At 34.1% G+C, this 23,360-nt stretch overlaps 2 protein-coding genes across 3 annotated transcripts; one reads left to right on the forward strand and one right to left on the reverse strand.

Moving 5' to 3' along the window:
- Nucleotides 1-1,155: 1,155 nt before the first annotated feature.
- Nucleotides 1,156-18,608, forward strand: LOC141843084 (ubiquitin-like-specific protease 1C). 2 transcript variants are annotated; one of them, XM_074731114.1, is made up of 15 exons: nucleotides 1,156-1,482; nucleotides 2,248-2,299; nucleotides 3,548-3,627; nucleotides 3,700-3,968; nucleotides 5,487-5,535; nucleotides 10,749-10,819; nucleotides 10,911-10,940; nucleotides 11,027-11,122; nucleotides 12,241-12,343; nucleotides 13,116-13,207; nucleotides 15,207-15,329; nucleotides 16,038-16,149; nucleotides 17,719-17,826; nucleotides 17,908-18,193; nucleotides 18,274-18,608. In XM_074731114.1, the coding sequence occupies exons 1-14, from the start codon at nucleotides 1,225-1,227 to the stop codon at nucleotides 18,055-18,057; spliced, it is 1,593 nt and encodes a 530-aa protein (XP_074587215.1). In that variant the 5' UTR covers nucleotides 1,156-1,224; the 3' UTR covers nucleotides 18,058-18,193; nucleotides 18,274-18,608. The 2 variants fall into 2 exon arrangements, with proteins under 2 accessions (XP_074587215.1, XP_074587214.1); XM_074731113.1 differs by having other exon boundaries at nucleotides 18,281-18,608.
- Nucleotides 18,609-20,479: 1,871 nt separating this feature from the next.
- Nucleotides 20,480-23,243, reverse strand: LOC141843066 (protein RER1B-like). Its single transcript, XM_074731090.1, has 4 exons — nucleotides 23,109-23,243; nucleotides 22,618-22,985; nucleotides 20,936-21,116; nucleotides 20,480-20,679 (listed from the first exon to the last, which is right to left on the reverse strand). Exons 2-4 carry the CDS (start codon nucleotides 22,971-22,973, stop codon nucleotides 20,629-20,631), a joined length of 588 nt encoding a protein of 195 aa, XP_074587191.1. The 5' UTR covers nucleotides 22,974-22,985; nucleotides 23,109-23,243; the 3' UTR covers nucleotides 20,480-20,628.
- Nucleotides 23,244-23,360: the final 117 nt, after the last annotated feature.

Genomic DNA, 23,360 nt, shown 5'->3' on the forward strand with positions numbered 1-23,360 from the left:
CTTGCATTGTGTTACCACTCTCAAGATAAACACGGGTGGGCTATGGTGAAAACATAGTGTTTAATAATAATAAATATCAGAAGAGAAATGATTGTCGAAAGGAATTTAGTTCCTTGATTAAACGGTATGCGTTAAGGAAGAGTTTTTAATATCTTATTATCATCTATAATTATAAATTTAAATGAAATTATAAATATTTATCTAATTCTTAAAAAATAATAAAAAAAGATTAAAAATAAAAATTAACAAATTAGACATCATAAAAAAAATAAAATATTAAAAATAATTCATCCCAAAATCATTTTCTTATAAAAATAATGTCAGAATAATTTTTTTCATTCCATCTTAAATCATTCAACAAAAACATATTATAATTTAATCATGATTTGAAAAAAAAATCTTTCTTTAAAAATATATACTGCATACCACATCACCTAATATATTTTGTAATTTTAATTTTAATTTTATTTAACTTAAATATCCTAAATTATGAATCATGACTCTGAAATCTTGAATCTTAAATATTAAATCTTAAAAAAAAAATTATACTAAACATTCACGAGATATTATAACGTATCAAATCCTTTTATATATATATATATATATTATAATTTAATTAGATATTTGATTCGAATATGAATAAGAATATATTAGATTCGGATCATTTAAGAATCTCCATACTTAATTATTTAATTAAATTAAAAAATCTCCATATCCTCCTTATTCTGTTTCGAATATCAGATGATCGGATTTACCATTCCTAACATGCGTACATATAATAATATACGAATTCATGTAAATTAAAAAAACGTACAACTGAAAAATCAGTTATATAAAGGAGATTTAAGTCTTTGGGGAAAGAATGAAAAGTAAAAATGACAAAAATTCCCATTCACCTCTTGAAATTTTAATAAACACTAACATTGTTAATCCACTAGTAAATAATTGCACGGACAGATATCACATCACTTTTCTACGAAGAAAACGTCTCTTTGTCATGTCTCTCTTCCACGACTTGTGGACGGTATAACTATTAATTTTTAAAATTTAATTAAACAAGTAGGAACGAAAATTATTATTTATTTTTTTAAAAAAGTTGATATATTCCATATTTATTAGGTTCGGGGACGAGGCAGCCTCCCCCGTCCACTTCTGAGCCCAAACCCAGATGCCCGCGAACTCGTCGCGATCGTCTTGATCGATCGCGAAGGCGTTCAGATCTGAATGGGCGCTGGCGATGTATCCACGCCGGAGATCGAGACTTTTGTGGTTGTGTCTGGCTCGAGGAAGGCAGCGATGGGCGATGACTCCGACCTCTCCGAGTTCTCCGATCACGCCCTAGAGGAGAAAATCCAGCGGGTGATGAGCATGCTCTCGTCAGGCTTCGCGAACCGGCTTGCCGATCGAGGCGATAAGTTGAGGGTTAACCTCCAGGAGTTGCAGTCGGAGAAGGATCGGAGGAAGCTTGTGGTCTCTTCCAAGGTAGGTTGATGGTTGTCTGACTTGTCCGACGGATGTGTGAGTGGATGTAGATACGGGATGATACTTGCTTGAGTAATAGAGATTTATTTTATGCACATAGAAGCTTGAATCAAGAATCTGGCAGCTTACATTCCAATTGAGAGAATGGTTTAGGGTTTGAATGACCTTATAATCATATAGATGTTAGGTTTTTAATGGAAAACACAATTTATTTTTTTTTGACTAGAATTACCTTGATGGTAAAATTAAATGGAGGTTTTTTTCCTCACAAAATTCTAAGATAGGAAGGGTGAGATTGTTGGCTAAAGAAGGTCCAACGAAATATCATCAGTGAGAATTTGCATCAGAAGGGGAAAAAAAACCTAAACTAAAAAATAAATTGAGAAAAAGATTAGGAAGGAACACTCAAATTCATCATCATGTGGGAGCAGATTGAGTCCTTGAGGAAAAGATACACTTGGGAATGTCTTTTCTCTTGTTTATCCAAAAGCAGTACAATACCGAACACCATCACCCAATAGCTAGGAGCCAAAGAGAATTATGCTGTAGGGAATTAATAGGAAGGTCATAACATAGTAATAAAATCCAAAAAAGAAGCCGAGATGTGGATGGGCGTCGATAGTTGCAATGCTTCAAGGAGTAGCATTTCTTTGTTTAAATATGAAAGGGGAAAAATTCGGCAAAATTTCATTCATCACTTGGGAGATTTGATTTCCTCTAATACGATAAACTTGACCTTACCTGTTACTGGTATATTTGTTACAGGGTGTTGGAGCCTGCTGTAGTCTTGCTCAATTAACTAACAGTAATCCGTCAGGTACAACTCAAGACTTGTATACATAATTAGGAAAACCATTCTAAATTGGAGTAGCTCAATTATTTGGCAGTTATTCTTTTTGATTACAATACTATTATTTACTATCATGAAGCACCTTCATGATGCCTTTGGTAATTGTGATATTATTCAGGGATTTGATTGGACTATAACGTCATGTTTATTTTGCATCAAGTTTTGAAGTTACACATAATCTTAGCAACCTGCAAATTGAGATGCTAAATTTAGAGATTCAGATTGTCAGATAAGAGATTCTGCTCTTTTTCTCATCTTTGATACATTGCATTTCAACAAGCATGAAGCACCACATATACTGCTACTTTCCAATATGCTGAAAGAAATCCTCTTTGGGGTACAAGTTCTGCTATTGGCTTCTATAGTTAATTCTATCATCAAGAGACATTACAGAAACTATTGATTCATATATATTCAGGTCAAAGCTATTATAACATATAAGCTATAGAATGTTTGAACTGGCAAAATAAAGGCAGAGCCCAATATTGTAGATAGTTTTGACAATAACAAATAGTGTGTTTATAAACCTACCTCTTATATGTTTCTAGATCCTAAAATATTTCCCATACTTATGCTAATTCAAAAATAGTAGAATGCATCATATGCAATGGTCCAGAAGTTGTATGATGGACACACTCATTATCGCTTCTTGGATTTAAAAAAATGTTAGATATGTTTAGTACTTAGAAAAATTAGTAGAAATTCCATCAAAGAAATTATGGAACCAATGAGGAAACTGTCATTCAAAATAAACAACCATAAACCAAATTTATGGTTTATGGTGTGGTGTTATTCGTTTTCTCAAACATTGATTGTGCATTGGTTGATTCTGATTAGCAACTACTTTAAGTATTGTCTTTGGCTAATGACATTTTGACATTTATACTAAACTACTAGTTGTCCTTGAGTAGTATGAATAATCAATTTTCTAAGATAAGCAGAACAATGCGCCACATAGCTTGAATGCTAATGATGGTTTTCTGATAATTTAATCCAAAGAACATGCGATAAACAAGAAAAGTGACTGCCTAAGTAGTTGGATTTTTCAGAGTTCAGACCCATTGTTTAAGTTCTTACTTTACACAAGAGTAAATTTGTCATTCTTATATAGAATCTTGATCTAGTGGATTAAGCAGTTATATTCTGAACTTCACAATAATAAATATTATGGTTCTTTGATGTGCTTAGACTGGCTTAACAATGAGAAGCTATCAGGTACTGCTGCACATTATCATGCAGATTCCACAACATCAGAACCTTTTTCACAGTCTTCATCGGAGAAGTTAGAAGACCAGGTAACTGTCTTTTTTTGGTAATTTGGTTTGTATAGCTTTGTTCACACTAGAATTTTCATGTTCTTCCTTCAGGCAGTTGCAGCATGCAGTAAAGGTACAAAGCTTTCAGTCAAAGACAAGGACAAAGTTTCCAAAAAATGTGAGTTAAAAACATGTGAGAGAGGACATCTAATTGCAGTATCATCCTCACAGCCACCTAATGTTTCTCGTCAGCAAACTCCTTCCCTTTGTGCTAGGAACTCATCCAAGAAAGATTTGAGATTCTTGAATAGTGATTCTAGAATCTTCAAATCTTGCAGTCTGTCTTGCAGTGGAAGTAAAACATGTTCTGGCAATAAAAGGTAACTAGTAAGTTTTCATTGACCTTTTGGTAAACTTATACTTGTCCTGCTTTCATGTATTCTTGTATTATATCAACTTCGATTTTCTTAGGACTTTATCCAGAAGATCTGTACAAAAACCACAGTATTGTGATGCTTTCATTTCATATTACTTTAATCTGATTGCTGTTTTAACTCATTGTAAGTTCTGGAAGAATACTTCTGAATTGAATGAAATTTGAAACTGGATTGGATTTCATGGCTGATGACTGGTTGGATAAAGAGAGTTTGTTGAAGAAGGGAATCCATGGATCTTCAATAATCGACATGGGGGAAAGATACAAATCTCCAAGAATGAGAGAATTCTCATATCCTTATTTGATTCCAATTTTTTTTAATTACATCACTTTCCATTTGTGTACCATTTGAAAGATATGTGGTCATTGCCTGGTGGCTCCTAACTCCTCCTCCTCATTCTACTGCTAGTATGCTATTTAGATAAGCATGCATGCACAATTTGATGCATGACTTTGTTTTAGGAAATCGTCGCATAAACGGCTATGCGACATAATAGGCTTATGCATTGAAGGACCACATTGCATCCACTTATTGTTTCATAAGAATTTTAACCCTGTAAAGTCCTAGTGATATTCTAGATAATGTATAAATAAAAAACAGATTGTTTTGTCTTGCTTAAATGAATATCTAAATTTTCTTTTATTCAAATTATGCAAGCTGTGTTTTCCCTTGTACTTTGTTGTAGCATATTGTTCTTTTTGACTCTTAGGCTTTTGAAAGCTCATTTGATGCATCATGTATCAGGAAGTAGGCACTCCCTTCTTTATCTTTAATTTCCATTAATGGAGCCATACCAGGTTGTAATACATTAAACAAAATGCTTTATGATCTTCTTGGGATTTTGCTCTATATTGTTGATACACATAAGATACGCTGCTTACACCATCTCTAGCAAACAACTTGACAAATCATAGTACACTCATGGAACAAGGGTGTATAGCAGACTGCTTCCTAGTCTAAGCCAAGGAAAAGGGAACTAGCACATGTCTTAGTCAAATTTTCCCAGACGGCAAATGTGCTCCTCTTGAAACTTTCTTAATATCCAGCCCATGGATTGGGATTTGGGAAGGGATTGAACTCTTGGATCAGAGAACCACTAACATTCTGTTCTACTCTTCTTCCTTTGTAAGTTATTCGGAGCACTTTGAGCACTTCAGCCAATTCACTGACTTCATCTGGAGACTACAATGGCCATCATGCCTTGATTTCTTAGCTCAATCCTAGTTTTCTTTGACTTAGATCTGAATATAAACCTGTCCCATATCGAATTAAGTGGGGATTTGCTGAAATATGTAGTGGATGACATAAGTACAATGTAAGTTACTTTATTTTTGCTTGCTCTCTTATCAATGAAAAGTGTTGGACATTTGAGTGTTGCATTGAAGATGTCAGTGGTCACTAATATTCTACAGATGTTTTCTCTTGATGATAATCTAATTCTTGGTCATGATCTTTTCCTAGGCCTATTGACTCTGGAGGTGGGAATTTAATGGCAAGGAACTTCAAGAAGGTCAGTGCACGTCTTCATATCAACCAGGGCATAATCTCTGTTTTTGGCAATTCTGCATTTATTTCATTTTCTTTGATATATGTGGTCTATTAAGTTGTTTTTCTTTTGTTTATTTGTTTTTTGTTCCTGTTGATTGACTAAACTACCATTTTCATAAATGAGGCAAATATGTGTTTATATTTGATTGCTAGATCGCATCTCTTTTGACTAATTAACTTGAACTGATTCTAGTATCATATACAGGCAATTAGGTTTTGGTGTTTATAATAAAATGGTATTGTAAATCTTGTTTAATCACACAGCTTATTTTGTTCCTACCAAAACACTATCTAGGATTGAGTATTCGGTTAAAACCGAATCGAACTGAATTAACTGAAACTGAACAAACCGAATTTTTTTGAATTAACGAACTGATCAAATTTTTAAATAAAAATTGAACAAACCGAATTAATAAAATATCGGTTAATTCAATTTTCGACTAAATTAATTGAATTTTTCAAGTATTATGGGAGATTTACCAATTAGTTAGGGATTTATAGGTTCATTTACTTAGGAATTTACTAATTTTTTTTATTTTGGTTTATTCGGTTTAACTGAATAAGGGATTTTAATACTGAATTGAATTATTAACCGATATAATCGATTTTTTAAGAAAAAAATTGATTCTGAAATAACCGAATCAAAATTTTAAGTTCGGTCGGTTTGTTCGTTTTACCAACTTTTGTTACCCCTAGGTCTATCAGTAGATCAATTTATTACTAATATAGCAGGAGTTGAGTGATTTATGATTAAAAGAGTTGAGTTGATTAGTGGAAGGAGGTAGGGGTAGATAATCACTGAAGAAAAAATTATTTAATTTAGAAAACATGAAGTAATTAATTTGTTAAAAAATGGATAGTCAAAATAGAGATGAGTATTTCTAAATCTTTTGTGGTTGTCAATTTCTTGTGCCCCTCTTAGGCAAAAAGGAAAATTTCAAAACACTATGGTACAATCTGCCATGTTTAATGGATCGGAGTATCGAGTTGTTAGAAGCAACATGTTCAAAAAGTAGTTAATTTTGCAAAGTTGAGAATTCTAAGATATATGAAGATATTAAAAAAAGGATAAAATGGAAATTTTACTAATGTGAGAGCATTTGGTGAAACTTCAACATTTGGTAAAGTGAGAAATAGTCTTATATCCACAATGCTCATAAATGATTGATAGAGTTGCATGTAACTATTATCATAGACAGGCCTTGATGGTCTTGGTCAGTGTTGGTTTATTTTAGAACCTAGTGTGGACCTGTCGATAGTATGCGGTAAGCTGAAGAGAGAACTCTAAGATGTTGTATACTGAACTTGAGCGATCAAGAGAGTATTCACAGCTTCAAGGCTCTAAGTTTGTTTATCAGAGTGGATTGATCATCTAAGTTTGTTTACTTAAGGCAAATTTATGCTTGTCCTACAATTTATTGCACTGTTGAGCTACTACATTAAATTTTAAATAACGCCTTACATCATCAGCCAAAAATAGGCTAACTTGCTTCCTCTTAATTGATGCTTGTTGGATCGTGTTGTTCGACTAAAGGGGGTGAATAGGAATGTGTTGATTTTGATATTTTGTTCAATTTTGCTTTTTTACAAAATTGTTAGTACGTAGTGAAAATAAAAAAATAAACAAAAATATAGAAATGTAAGCACAATGAAATAGATACACAAGACCACAATTTTACGTGGTTCAAAATTCTCATTTCCTACTACATGACTTATGACCCTTGGGTGGTTTGACCCTGATAACACTGCTATGCTTTCTCCTATTTGAATATCTTTCAGAGGCGAAGAAATCTATTATAGTTCCTCCTCTTATAGTAGTAAACAAACAAAACAAAATACACAGGTGAATACAAAATAGAAATAACAATGAACGAAAGAACATTTTACAAAACGAGATTGCTTGATGTTCGATTGTTGTAGATTGCTCATAGAAACATTAGAATGCAACAACACCACTTTTTTAGGATTCGTTGCTAGTAGATAGACGCCAAAACTTCCCTGAAACCTCCTCTTATAGAGTTGTTGTTCAATCTTGAAAAATTGTAGACCATTCAACTAATTCAAATTAGCTTATGACTGATTCATTTGGATTATGACCGACTCGTTTACTAATTGTATCATGAGTTGACTAATGTAGATCAACTTGACCATTTCACCTAGATCACAATCGTTCCCTCTGTTGGTTGTATCATTAGTCAATTGTGTATGCTTTATCAATCGATTGCTCCAGATAAAATCATAATCAAACTATGTCATCTGTTGACTATGTCTTTTGTCGACTGTCATCAGACTGCTCTTGTCTCTTGAACGATTCATCAAATGAGTGTTTCAAGAGTTACTCGATTTCTTCAATACATATCCTATTTAATGATCACAATACTATATTTATTCATTGTCATTTCATCCCAAGTCGACTACCTAATCGACTCGATAATTAGTCGATTGATACCTTGACTTTCTTGGAGAAATATTATTTTGCATATCCATGAGGCTTAAATCCGCAACCTTAAGGTTGAGAGCTTTGCATTCTATCCACTGTGATAGATAGCCTATTGCTCAAACAAACATTGTTTATAAACATATTGTTTAGACTTTAACCTTGGCTAGTGTCTTATCCTACTAGGTCTTCTCATGCCAAGAAACTACTTCCACCTATTGCCCAATATCTTGCCGACCTCGGTCTACCAAGTCTTCACATTACCCAGTGTTCTCATCATCAGAACTTCCACTTGCTCATTCTCACTATCAGCCTCACAACTAGGGCTTCCTTTTGCCCCACCTTGAGGCTAGACTCCTTCAGGATTTCCACTTGTCTAGAGTTCACTCCTCTGAGACTTCCACATCTGTTTAAAGTTCATTCCTCTAGGACTTCCACACATGTGCCTAATCTAGTTTTTTCTCAACTTGTTATGACTTCCCAATGCTACCTATTGCCAAATGTTCGGTCAACCTTTAACCTGCTTGGACTTCCTATCAACTAAGTGTTCCATCAACCTTGACTCAACTTTTCCATTACCAACTCCACATTAGAATTTTGACTTCTGCCAACACCTATTAGTCTTTTAACCAATGCAAGTGTCTTGTCTACTGGACCCACTTAGACTTCTACAACCACTTAACATATTCAACCATATTTCTCAAACATCAAAATCTTAAGCCATGGTCAACCTTTAGATTGGTTACCTTTGACCAAGGGCTGATTGCACCAACCAGATTAGTTTTTGATTGTCAAACATATTGTCAAATGTTGTGATGAAAACATCTTTCAGGTTTTGTGCATAGGATATGGGAAGTTGGGTCACTGGTTAAGCCTAACTTAAATATATTGTCAAACATCAAAAAAAGGGAGATTATTGGTGCAATTAACCCTTGGTGAAGGTCGACGATGGTCTAGGGTTTTGATTTTTAATCAATATACTTAAATATGTTAAGTGATTGGAGAGGTCCAAGTGGATCAGGTATACTAGACGTTTGACATTGGTTAAAAGACCAACAGTTGTTGGCAAAAGTTGAAAGTCTAATACGGAATTGACAAGGGAGAAGTCCAAATGAGTTTAGGTTGACCGGACATGTAGTTGATAGGAAGTCCAAGTGGGTCAAGGTTAACTGGACACTTGGCAATAGAAAGCATTGGGAAGTCCTAAGAGGTCGTGGAGGATGGGATGCTAGGCATGTGTGTAAGTCTTAGAAGAATGAACTCTAGGGATATGTAGAAGTCTTGGAGGGGCGAACTTTAGGCAAGTGGAAGTCCTAAGCAGTGGAAGTTCTAGAGGAGTGGATTTTGAGCAAATGAAACTCTTTGTGACAAGGTTGGCCAAAAGGAAGTTTTGATAGTGAGGCTAGGCAAGTTGAAGTTCCTACGATGAGGCTGGGCAAGGGGAAGACATGGTAAGTTGAGGTCGGTCGGATACTAAGCAATAGGTGAAGTTCCATAGATGAGGAGTTTCTTAGCACGAGAAGTCCAAATACTAGGCTTGTTTGAGTAATAGGTTGTCTAGCTTAGTAACCGAAATGCAAGACTCTCAACCCTAAGGTCGTAGGTTTGAGCTTCCTAGTGTGCAAAATAAATATTTTTTTCATGAAAGTCAAAGTGTAAGTTGACTAATTGTCCAGTCAACTAGGTAGTCGACTCAGGCTGAAATGCCAATGAAAAGAACCTAGATAAATTTATTATTGTAATCATTAAAGAGGATATGATTTGAAGAAGTCGACTATCTGTTGAAATAGTTGTTTGATGAATCATTCAAGAGATAGGATTAGTTGATTGATGGGAATTAGCAGTCGACTGATGCTCCAACTAACATATGCAGATGACAAAGTCGGCTACATATAGTCAACAAAATTTGAATTAGTGATCTAAAAGATTTGGTCATGATTTTATCTGAAGAAATCAATTGATAAAGCACAAACAATTGATTAATGAAATAGTCAACAGTGGGAATGGCTGCGATCCAAGTGAACTGGTCAAGTTGATTTAGATTAGTCAACTGCTGAAGAACCGGAACCGGTTGTGATGCAGATGAATCTGTCATAAGCCAATTTTAATCAATTGACTAGTTTGTGGTTTTTCAGGATTGAACAAACATCTCCATAAGAGGTTTCGAGGAAGTTTTGGCATCTATCTACTAACAATGAATCCCAGAGAATGTGCTGCTGCATTCTAGTGTTTCTATGAGCAACCTACAACAATGAAACAATAAGCAATCTAGTTTTGTAAAGTGTTCTTTCATTCATTGTTATTTCTACTGTTGTATTTGCTTGTGTATTTTGTTTAGTTTGTGTGCTGCTATAAGAACAGAAACTATAAGAGGTTTTCCACCTCCAGAAACTATCCAAATAGGAAAAAGATAGCATTGTTACCGGGGTTGATCCACCTAAGGATCGTAGGCCGTGGAATAGGAGCTGGGGGTTCTCGTACCATTTTATACCAACACATGGTATCCTGCTTAGCACTGACCTTCCCAGCCACCAAAACTGCACTGGAACTGGTTTTAGTCACACTTAACTGTAGTGTGATTTGCTAGGATGCATGGTTCATAAATATGATTGGAATTGGAGAAGATGTTTTGTGAAACTATTTCTAGCAATGATGTATTCCATTGTAACTTTTGTGATCAACAGTTTCAGAGTAAGAACACGCAGACTGGAGTTATCTTTTTGTCATTCTCTAAACAGGTTCCTGAAGTTGTCATGTTGGATGAAGAGGTTCACTCTGCACATCCAATTGGATATGATACTGGCAAATGGTAAACATGCTGCTCTCTCTTCTCTCTCTCTCTCAACCTAAAAATTTCTTCATTATAGTACATCTTGCTAACCAGTACCCATTTTGCTTAGGAAGAAGAGGAAGATTTACTATCCTTCAAGGTGTTTCTCTATGATTAATTGAACATATAAAATATTGGGCGCAATGTTATCTTCCAAATTCTTACTTGTTTATTATTGTACAACAGGGATGATCCTGAATCTGTTGAGCTTTCAATTGCAGATATACAATGTCTAGATCCAGAATCTTATTTATCATCTCCCATAATGAACTTTTATATTCAGTAAGTAACTTCATGTTCATCAAAATTATTTTGCTCAGAAAAAACGACAAGGATTCTTGAATTTTTCAGTTGATAATTTTGCTCAGAAGTGGAGTTTCATTTATTAACACGAATAATCAAGAAAAACCTAAACCACTTGATCTTCAAAAGTTGAATATCTGAAGATAAGGTGCTTTTTCTTTTACTTTTCCCTACATTTAATGTCTATGCATATCAATTATCAAGTATTAACAACAGTATCTTATCTATCTAGAAACCTTTGTAAAGTAGGCAGTAATACATCTCTTTAGAATAAAAAAGAATTCTTTTGAAACACTAACAGTGGTTGTTTTTCTTGCAAATCATCTCTTAAGAATAGAAAAAGGAAACTTTGTGGTTGTTTTTCTTGCAAATTAATTTGTACTTGTTGACTTTTTTATTTTGGGGCAAAAAGGTGAAGCCGTCACCTTAGCGGCCCCTCTAGGGCGGCCTCATGCATTCTGAAAGGGGGTAAATCACGGGTGGCTATGCCCTAGTGCAGTGGCCCTTTGCATGGGATTGACTTTTTTTATTTTGATTTAACTGGTTGTTGATTTTGATATAGAATTCATTTGGCAGTATCTTCATCTAATGGGACTTGATTTTGTTTCTCTTTTTTCTCTTTTGTCTGCTGATTATTCAGCTGATCTGTGTCTCCTTGTAACTTGGATACTTATTGATATTTATTATAGGATGCATTTTAATTATGTTTGGCTATTTATTTTGTCAGTTTAGTGAATTTAGTGTTTTATTTAATAGTTAAACAAGTTAATTCAATTAAACATGTTAATTAATCATGTTTAGAGGTAGAGGGATAAAAGGGCAGTTTGATATACGAAGCTTCCGCCAATGCGGGGTCCCGGGGAAAGATCTATTTTAAGCAACTCTATCCTTCTTTACAAGAGGTTGTTTCCACAATTTGAACCCGTGACCTTCAGGTCACACGGCAGCAACTTTACCATTCCGCCAAGACTCCCCTTCATTTATAAGATAAAAATTGATTTAAATTTTACTAATGTTATAGTCTTTGTACATACAGTATATCATTCATACTTAACATTTCTACATGCCATGTGGTGACCAATGCCTTCTTGTTTTAGGTATTTGCAAAGGCCAGAGTCTGCAGTCAATAGACCAGGAGGTGATTATCATTTCTTCAACACCTACTTCTACAAGAAACTTGAGGAAGCTGTTTCATACAAGGTATCTTTTGTCCCCTTCTGATGAAGTCCAACTATAGTAGAAACTTGGAATTGCTAGAATTCTCTGAGCCTGGGGATTAAGGGGGTGATATCTGTTTCACAGGGAAAGTATCATTACTGAAAGAGATTCTAAATGTTTTTTTTTTTTATCAAATATCCCCATCTCAATATAGACTCAGAGACTCAGACCACCATTGTAATATCATCATTAATGAAAATTTTCCCTTTCTAATTTCTTGTTTCAGATTCAAATGGAGGGGTGTAAATTAACACAACTTCATGATGATAATTTATTTTAACACGTCGAAATTCCTCTTGCCCCCTAACAAAAGATTGCCTTTTTGATATTGCATTGTACTTATTGCTTCATGCTGTGTCCATAGCTCTTTTATTTTTCTTCAGTTCTGATTTTTTTCTTGTTTCATTAGATACTAATAAAATTTGTTAGTATATCAGTGTTTCACTTTTGTTCATCTGTGTAGTTATTTTGGTCTTTAATATAGACAGAGTCCACTGAAAGAATTTTGAGATATGGTACACTATTATTGCTTCATTGTGTCTGTCTATATATGTTAACAATATGTTCACTAATATCTCGTTGAAAAATAGTTCATATTTCTAAAATTCAGGAGTTTTATGTCTTTCTTAACTATTATCTTGTTTCTTTTTATTATTATTAAAGCTACATTTCATATGCCTATTTGACATATATTGACCTTGACTCATAAGATTCTTAACAAGTCAAAAACTAATCACATTCTCTTATTTAACAGGCTGACAAGGCATGTTTTGCGAAATTGAGAAGATGGTGGAAAGGTGTTAACATATTTCAAAAGTCTTACATATTTGTTCCTGTCCACGGAAAGTAAGGTCTTTTGCAGAAAAAACATTTGTTCTCTTGCATGCTTTTAAAGAGAATATGTTACTTGTGATATTTTAAATTTATCTTGGTAAATAACAAGTTTTAAATAACAACTATCATATAGTATATGATATTGAATAAAGAAATGGAGTTAGGGAGCTTTGATAAACAACATCATATTGGCTATTGAATGTTTATTATTGTCATTGGATGATGTAAAAACAACATTGTCAAGACATGTGAATACTTGAGATGCAAAAGTACCAATTTAACCGATGCTTGTCTTTTGTTGTTTGTAACAATTTATCCTAACAATTGTATAATGAAAACACTTTTGTAGCAAAATTGCATATGGTGGTTTTCAGGAATAACATGGTTGAGAATTTGTTGCTTGAATGTCTTCAACTTAGGAGAAATCAACTTTGTAACGCCAGCACTTACTCATGATAATCCAATTCTAGCTTCCATTTGTTTAATTGTAAAAGCATGATGCACTTGTAGGAAACAAGCTGGATTTACATTTTACATATTTTGTAACAGAAGAAATTTCCTTAAAGATGGGCATGTCCAAGTCTTTCTTTTTGATATTCACTAAAGCTTAGAAAAGCAGCCTAGGCTAGTATATATGACAAGGGACCACGTTAAATTATGGGCAAAAATCAAAAGGTGCCCCTGTATTTTTGTTATCATCAATAGGACGCCCCATTTTAAAAAAATATTAAAAGGGTGTCTTGTTATAGCATAGTATAAAATTGCTCCAACTTGATCAACATTACTACACATGAAGCACTTGGTCAAAATACTCTTTACCACTTGGTCAAAATTACTGGAACTTGATCGAAATGACTCCAACTTGGTCAAATTGCTTCAACACTGTTGTATCAGCTATTGCCATGGATGTTACTTGGTTAAAATTGCTATACAATAGTGTTGGTCATTTTGACCGAGTTGGAGTGATTTTCATCAGGTTTGAGTGATTTCAACCAAGTTAGTATTTTGATATAAGAGGGCTCCATGCATAGTAATTCTGACCAAGTTGGACCAAAACTGGTTTACTGTATGGTTTGGTTAGGCCCCTTATGATGTCTGCATATGCCATATGCAGTTTACATACACACAATATGCAGTTTGCATTTGCAGACATCCAAATACTGAAACTGTGGATGGAACTAGTTTTAGCTAAAGCAAATCAAATAAATTACCCTAGTTATTACTTGCATTGGCCCCTTTCTGAGAGGCTTTATGATGTTTTCCCCCTCACATTAGATTAGTTCTTGTGAATGCGAAATACTTTTATAAACTAATTTTTTTTGTTTGGTACCCTTCATTAGTTTGTAAGTCAAAAGAACTAAATTATATGCATTTTTTGAATCTTTTATTGTACATTGGTGATTAATGTCAATTTTGATATGCTATACATTTTGTATAGTATGGTTCGCATATATATTATGTGGAAGTATGGATTTAGGTTGATTAACATTCTTTGCTTTATATATGTTATGTATTTTTATCTATATATACATGTATTATTTTAAAAAAATATGGACAACTTATGTCTCTATGCATTACAAGAAGATACGATTACAAAGAAAGCTGTGGTTTCTGTGAAAGGAACCAAATTGAGACCAAAAACTTTATTTGAAGACCAAATTATGACGATCTAAAATGTAGAGCTTAATTTAAAATCAGACATAACTTGTATAGGCAGGCAAACTAAATTTACTTTCCCAACATTCAGTGAAATGTGCATTTCAGCAGTGCTATTGTCATTATTTTGTTAACCTTATGGTAAGAGGTAGTCATGCTTAGCATTTCATTGTATTATATCTTCCCATATTATGGTACATGAAAATATCTTAGTTTTTTTGACTGTTTAATCTCTTGGTGATGCTTCTTTTCTGTGTAATGTTATGAAATGCTCATATGACTTGCATTATTGGTTAAAGAGTATGTTGCCTTTGATTTCTTTCTGGTTTCTTCAACTAATATGTTTCTTAAACAGTTTGCATTGGAGCTTGGTGGTTATATGTATACCTGCAAAAGAAGATGAATCAGGTCCTATTGTGCTTCATTTGGACTCATTGGGCATTCACAATAGTTGTTACATATTTGATGTCATCGATAGGTAAGTTGTCTGCAAATATTCTCCAATGCTATTTATGAAAATATATCCATTGAATTGGTAACATTTGCATGTCATGTTTCTGCAAGTGTATGAACAAAAACGATAAGCAAACAACTTTTTGACTTGAAATAAAAAAATAAATAATCTAATCATTTTGGTAAAATCTCAGTTAAGCACCAGCCAGTTCAAAAAAATTCGGTTTGGTTTGGTTTTGGTTAATTTGGTTCTGTTTTCAGCCCTAACGATAAGCAAATAACTTTTGACTTGAAATAATCTAATCATTTTGTAAAATCCTGAGACCTGTTAAAATTTTTGCCTGTTTTTTTTATACGTACAAAATGATTCTGCAAGTAGTTCAATATAATTATATAAACTCCTATTGGATTTAACTCACAGCAAATGGCCAAAATCCTCTAGACACAGCAGCTAGATGTTCAGATTAATACTTATTGAATTGTCTATTTCAGTACTGGCAAATGTCAATAGTATGAGCCTTTTTTTTCTTATTTTAAAAGTTATTTTATGTGAACCGGTTTGCAAAGTGAACACGAGTGTTTATTTAATTTGATCAGGGAAACCCTGAAACTTTTCACCTTGTTGTTAATAGACAAACATTTCATTGAAAATGCAAGGCATGACATTTGTAAATTACTTGCTTTGTCTACATTATTCTGCTCAATAAACTTGATACGGAGCTACTAATTTCAGATATTTGATAGAAGAATGGAATTGCATGAATCAAAATTCTTGTCTGGATCTTCCAATTTCAGTAGAGATATGGAGACATCTTCCACAGAACATTAGCAACAAGAAGATTACAGTAAGCCTCTGCTTCGCAAGCTAGCTCTATTTCTTTAGCAATTTTCTTCTTCTCTGTAATTGCATCCATGTGATTCCTGATGTTTCTAGTTTGGTGTGTAGACCACTTATCTGTGACAGAGCTGAGATAAATACTTGCTATTAGTTCAAATGTGGTAGGGATCTAATTGTAAATACTAGGGATCTACTCATAGTTTCACATTGTTGAATATAAACATAGATAGAGGGGACTACCTAGGCTAAAATACCCTAATCTTTTCCATAACAGAATACATTTGAGCAAAAATACACGAGCTATGAATTTGAAGTCTGTCTCATAATAATTTTTGGGCTGGGTTGTTGCATAGATTAGTGCCCGTTTATTATTATTATTATTATTTTGTTATTTCATAAGATTACTCATTATCAGTTGATTAAAGCATGATTTATACAAGAAAATCCTTTCTTCAAAATCACAATTTTGAGTATTTATTCTTTAAGGCCCTAGGCTGAGCTTTGTCCATCCTCTTGTCATTTAGAGAGCCCTTTTAAAATTGCAGGAAAAGAATGTAATTAATAACTTGACATAAGGGCATGCACGAAGCTCCCGCCAATTAATTGTACGCAGCCTTACCTTGCCTTAACTAGGTCACATGGACAAGGCTCGTAATTAATAACTTGACATGTGGCTTATTAATTTGAGAAATGCACAACTAAAAAACCATTTTATATAATTTTAGAAGAGTAATATAACTGACATAAAGGACAACTGTGATCATTATAATTTTAGAAGAGGAGTTGTATGGCTGACATAAAAGACATTTGAGATAGACAACCTTGTTTGGTTTGTGAAAATTTTCTATTTTCAGTTTTTGTTTTCTAGGAAGATAAAATTGATAATTGAAAATAAAAAATCTAATATTTATCATTTATTTTCTTACACGTGAAAGTTAAATTTCAGAAATGGGTGACCGACTTACAAGTTGGCAGAGTTAGAATTACTCCAAAAAGTCATTCTAATTTCTCCTGTAGACTTGTCACAAGAGAATATTTACACCTTGATCGAACATGGATAATTTCAATTTATATTTGAAACTTCAAAACTAAAAAAAGTGACAATTTCAATGAAATGGGTTACTTCTGCTCATCTAAGGCAAAAACTTTCCTAACTCCACCTGTGAATGTTCAACATTTCTTAGAAAGTGAACATTCACAGAATTAGGAATCTTTTTTGGCCTTGAATTGGCCAACATGAATTTTTCAATGAAAACTCATTTTTCTTTAAATTAAGATAAAGACGGGTATAAATGTGAAGGACATATTTTGTAGGTCACTGGATGTCCTTTGATAACAATCAAAGGAAGGGCATTCTCTTGGTTATTTTGAACATAATTGGTGCCTTTTTTTGTCCATTATAAAGTAATACTGCTTTTATAGCCAACTCTAAGTAGTTTGGACAAGCACTTCAAATAGTTTGGACAAGTACTATTGATAAATGATGCTGACATTCGTTGTTTGCAATCTGTGTTCGACATGTAAATTTGATTATATGTTGTTACATATAACTGTTTTATCTGCTTTCTTGTACAAGGTTCCCCAACAGAAGAATGAGTATGACTGCGGTCTTTTTGTTCTTTATTTCATGGAGAAATTTGTTGAAGAGGCTCCTGATAGGCTTAGAAAGAATGATTTAACAATGGTAGGGATGCATATCCAACTGATTTTACAGATACTCCTACACTTTTTTCTAATCTATATCTTTTGCACTCGATTTGAATAGTTTGGCAGCAAGTGGTTCCGACCAGAAGATGCTTCTGGCTTGAGGAAGAGATTGCAAGACCTGCTTCTCGAAGTTTTTCATTGCAGTGCTACAGTTGAGGAAGACACAGCAGAAGCAACTTCCTGCGGCAGCTCCCTTGCAGATGATTGATAGCAATCTTTATAACACCTGCAGCCTGTTTCTACAAAGAAGAGATTTTGTGGAACCTAGTAGAGATCCACAGTACCAAGAGCCTTACAAATTAACCAACTTAACCTTTAAGTAATGCTTGGAAATCCGTCAATAGGTAATTTTCTGCTATGTATTTACATTGACATTTTGGATAGATCCTTACTGTGTCCCTCGCATAAAATTTTTCTCTTGGAGCAAGCAGGAAAACAAACCTAACGAGATCATTTCTTCTGCAAGATAATTGTGTGATTCAGAGAAAAATTTGAAGGCACTTGTTCCAAGAGGGAAAGGTACATTGAGCTCTACCATATATGATATCAAGCTTTCTTTAACTTTGCAGAGGAACGCTTTGTGAATATTCACCTGCAATTTAGAATTAGAATGTTAGTTGATCCTTTTAGCAAGCTAGTTAATCATTCGCATCGTTGCATTTAGTTGAGGATGTATTTTGAGATCAAATAATATGAATTTGTAAAGGAAATCATGCTTGCAGTAATAGCAAGTGCTTTCAGGGACAAATCTCTACACTATCATTATAGCTATTCAATTTACTTAAAATTAATTTTAAAGTTTTCAGTTTTGATAACATTCTTCATTAGTTTGAAGGTTTATGTTCTTGTTAATCACTTACAGAAAATTTATTGTTTCTTTACATGATGCGATGCCAAATCGCTACTGTCTTTATTTCTCATAATTTATTGGCATATAGATCAATCATGACTGATGAAGCATTGTATGTATTCAATGGAAGGAAACATATATGAACTGATGATTTATGAAAATATTTAGCAGGGATTTTGTCCAGTTCATAGTAGAAGATTCATATTACACTCTTAAACAAACTTAAATTCATGCACTTTTAATCTTGTATGTCTAATCGAGTTTCCTTTTGACGATTCTTTCTTGAATCAAAAATTATATTGAATCATAAATATGTTTCAGACAAAATTATAAATTATGTTTTAAACAAGGAGTATTGCTTCATTTGGAAATAGTTTTGATTGTTAAAAATACGTAACAGTTTAATGATACTCTAGTTATTTTAATCCATAGCAAATTGTATATGTTGATACAACATATATATTATTATTTCATAAGAATTGGAATGAGAGAAATAAAGGTTTCTCATTGCTTCCGCATGGAAAATTTATTAGACAAGTTAACAAGATACCTTTATGTTTTCTAAATTATGGACTGTTCAATATTGTTATCTCTTGACTCTCTTGTTTAAATCTTGAGCCGATCAGATGCGTTGTAACAGTTATGATTTTATAGTTATTATACATGTTATAATAGTTATGATTTTATAATTGTTATAATAAATACTTAAACTAGTTAAAAAATATTCATATTGTAATCTATATAAAAATATTTGTATTTTAGTAGTTTCAATTTTATTATTATTATAATATGAATGATAGAAATTTATATTGTATTAGTTACGAAATTATAATTATTATAAAATAAAATTTAATTTATTCATTTAACATTCATGTTGTAACTGTAATTGTTACAATGCGTTCTCCAATTCAAAATTTAAATAGGGGATAAAAATGTTGAATAGTGCTAGAGGAATAGTGGGGTGGAAATTCTTCTTTTGATTAAAAGAACGAGAGAGAACGAGTTGATCTACCCTTTTGAGGGTGGCACGACTACCTGAGGAAATCAGAGATTAGGTTATTTGTATACATGAGTAGAGTGTGAGGCAGATCATAGTTTTTTATGATTTGATGCTCAAAAAGTATATTTATAATTTTTATCCAAATTTATTTTCATCAAATAGAATATTTTAGTATATTATGATATTTACGACGCCATATATTTTGCCGTATTGCTATTTTGTGTATGCAATAAAACCATTTTGATTTTTATTTTTGTCATTGTAAAATTTATTTGTTTAATTTAACTTTTTAATCGATTAGGTTTAGATTTTAATATTTTTTTGAAGAAGACACATCTGTTCAAATTAAATTGACAAGTTGTATCAACGATTTATGAAAATGGATGTCCTTCAAAATGTTTGAACTTCGAGTGTTTTTTTGCCAAGTTTTCCTTGAAAATCAGATCATGATTCGACCGTCATTCAAACAGTGCTCGCAATTTTTATCTTCAAAAAGAATTAAATACATTATTATATATTTTGTAACTAGATAGATGTTATAATCTAGATATTAGAAATTTCATTTTATAGCATAAAGTAACTTTTTATATTAGAAACATGCTTTAATGTAGCTTAAAAACAAATAACCAGTTAGACCTAACCCGACTAGAAACGGGTCGAATCTATGACTCTTGGATACGAGTTTAGATCAATTTTTCTTGATCCGTAAAACTTGAATGGGTTCTAATTTTGGTAGAACACCAACCCAACTTAGACCATGTTCGACCCTACACAGGAAACTAAAATAGTGGAAAGAGGGCGATAGACAAGAATAATATGAATACAAGCAGCACAACAAACATCATCCATTCCTACAAATATCATATCTTATATGGTAATTCTAATGCCATTCAAATAAGAAGAGGATAAAGGACGAGAGGAGATCAGAATCAATCCTTGGACGGACTACTGCTCCCAGGAACCTTTTTCCCACGGTATCTCTGCATTACCAACAGACTATAATTATAAATAATTGGACCCGAACCAGTCGAAGCACTGGGGATCAATTGAATGAGTTGCAAGTCAAATGGTAGATAATAATGGATTTAAAAGCAGTCCGATCCAATTTTCATAACTATGGAACAAACAATTTTGGGAGTAAAGGATAGAATTCGATCCAGTTAAAGTGGATTTGATATTGGCATTGGCACACATGTAAAGAGCATAGCCGGCATAAAATTGATTCGAAAAACTGACCTGCTTTCCGATGTCGAAGGGCACATACTTATACTTGATCATATGCATGATTTGCCGCTTCATGGTCAGGACGAAGAGGATGATCCAATAGCAGAGAAGGATGGGCCAGAAGACAGGCACATCGAACACAGAGAAGAAAGTCATTGTGAAGGCCACGCAAAAAGCTTTCGTTATGGAGTACCTGAAAAGTTAAGAAGGCAAATTATTGGATTTGTTTATCAGTAAAATTGAGGAACAATTGTCAAGGAATTTCAGCAGGTTTAAGCAGACAATTCTATTTTGAAAATGAGAAAGGTTAACGAACTAGTAAAGCTATTGCATAGTTGATTCAATCGATTGGACTAGTCGACCTAGAAAAAATGCTAGAGATGTACTTTATACTTTTGTGTATTCCTGGAGTAAACTGCAAAGAAGATGGATTCAAATATAAGCCTCTTTGACTGTCAATTGCTTCAGGCAAGCTCTAAGAAGATGCAGTTCTTAAATCCTTGATCTACTACTGTTTGGTGCAAATAAAATAAAGAGGCTTCACATTTATAGAATCGAATCGCAAACAGTATGACTAAGATTCCTGATACCAGAAATGTAGTGCAAACCTATGGGAGTGGCTGATACTACCAGTCCCCACTCCCTTTGGGTTACCCAATTCTCATTCAATAAATAGGACAAGAACTTAAAAACATTGCGTATAACACATTTCATATTGGATAAATGTGGCTACCATCATTCACAATTATGCAACTAACAGCTGCTTATGAATAGAATAACTACTGCATTGGTCTATTTTTACACCTTCATGAAAATAAGTGGCTAATGGAACAGTAGACTTATCAAAAGTAAACCACTGTGAAGTTTGAGGGGAAAACTAAGGATTTCATAAATTCAAAACAGACCAAGGATGTGAACGATAAGCAAAGAAACCAAGCGGACTACCAGAGCATCAGCAAATTGGAAGATGAACCATGTAAATACTGTAAAGCAGTAAAAGGAAAAAAGATTTGCAGCATTCTTCCTGAACTTTTAAAAGCAAATAAATCTAGATCGTAATCTCAAGCCATCAGCTACTGGAACATGTCGTAACTCATAACCATTGTCTCCCATCTTCAACTAGAAGATAATTAATATGTTGGAATAAGAAATAGTGGGAAAGCAAACTAATTTGGGAGAATTAACTCGACAGTCTATCAAATTGCAATCTACAAAAACAAGTTCTAAACAGACATAAACATTAAGAGACAACTCACAAAAAAGAAACAAGGATTTATACATTGAGGTAGCATCCATCAAAGGTAAGAGACAACAATCACAAAAAAGATGAACCTCAATAGACCACATAAGCTGTGAAACTGGGCAAACACTTTAAGCTTAAAGGCACAATACCGTCCTCAAAATGCCCTATGTCAAAGGATTTAAAAGGCACTGCAGATCTCCAACCTTTTGCAGCAATCAGGTTAAACTAGAAAGACAGAACTACAGCTCCTTTAACCAAGCGTAGATGAAAAACTAAATATCTCAGGCATCATTTTGTAGAATCATAAATAGTTTAAGAAAAAATTTCTCAAACAGAAGATAATGACAAACATAACAAAAGCATATCCCGCAGCCAAGAGCATAAGTAAGATTACATGGATTCAAATACAATATCAAAAGATGGCGTGAAATGTATGGAGCTATGAAGTTACCAAAACTTGAACTCAGGAAGCCGGCGAATGAAGGGCTTGAACTCATCAGATCCCCTCATGGGTAGTGAAGGCCCATCGGAGACTTCAAGCTCCGGATCCACCATTGGCGAGAGGAATCCGATGAGCAGATTGAGCAGGTAGATTCCCAGCCCATAGCTGACGATGTAAAAACCCTGCAGGAAGTAAACGCGCAGGGAGTAGACGAGCGCGAGCCCCAAGGTTCCAATCCATCTTCCGATGGTGTGGGGAGTAGATCTATCCAAGTAGTACTGGAAAGCACGGGATAAATCGCTCCTCCATTTCGCAAGAGGCAACGGCGCTCCTGCAGCTGCTTCCCCGCCCAATCCTCCCTCCATGAGGAAAGAACACTAGAAAAGAGCCAAAACAACAAGTTAACTCTAGATTATCTTCCTGAAACCGGATTCAGCGAGAGGATCTGGAACGATCAGATTCGTCGGGGAAGAAATTAGGATTTCGTCTGGGAGACGTACCTCCTCGGGGGCCGGAGGCGGAGAGAGGAAGGTGGGCACCGAGGACGAGAAGGCGTAACTCCAACGCCGGCGGAGGAATCGGCGGCGACCGAGGACGAGAAGGCGGAGGAGGCCTCTTTCTCTTCTCCGCGACGACAAATTGTGAGGTCGCTGCACTGTTAACAGGGTGGATCCGGTTCACAAGCGAAACAACCGAACCGGTTTGGGTTTGCACCTCTCAGATGAACCGCATATTTACCCGTGAAATGGAAT

Source organism: Curcuma longa, chromosome 12, assembly GCF_044706935.1.
Source record: "Curcuma longa cultivar G26 ecotype Majalengka, Jawa Barat chromosome 12, ITB_CL_G26_1.1, whole genome shotgun sequence".
Taxonomy (NCBI): Eukaryota; Viridiplantae; Streptophyta; class Magnoliopsida; order Zingiberales; family Zingiberaceae; genus Curcuma; species Curcuma longa.

Bases quoted from the DNA above. Each gene is read 5' to 3' on its own strand.
- LOC141843066 (XM_074731090.1), bottom strand. From the start codon at position 22,973: ATGGAGGGAGGATTGGGCGGGGAAGCAGCTGCAGGAGCGCCGTTGCCT. The intron at 21,117-22,617 runs GTAACTTCATAG...TTAACTTTTCAG, and splicing joins CTTCCTGAGTTCAAGTTTTG to GTACTCCATAACGAAAGCTT. The intron at 20,680-20,935 runs GTCAGTTTTTCG...TTGGTAATGCAG, and splicing joins CCTTCGACATCGGAAAGCAG to AGATACCGTGGGAAAAAGGT.
- LOC141843084 (XM_074731114.1), top strand. From the start codon at position 1,225: ATGGGCGCTGGCGATGTATCCACGCCGGAGATCGAGACTTTTGTGGTT. The intron at 3,628-3,699 runs GTAACTGTCTTT...TTCTTCCTTCAG, and splicing joins CGGAGAAGTTAGAAGACCAG to GCAGTTGCAGCATGCAGTAA. The intron at 16,150-17,718 runs GTAAGCCTCTGC...TTCTTGTACAAG, and splicing joins TTAGCAACAAGAAGATTACA to GTTCCCCAACAGAAGAATGA.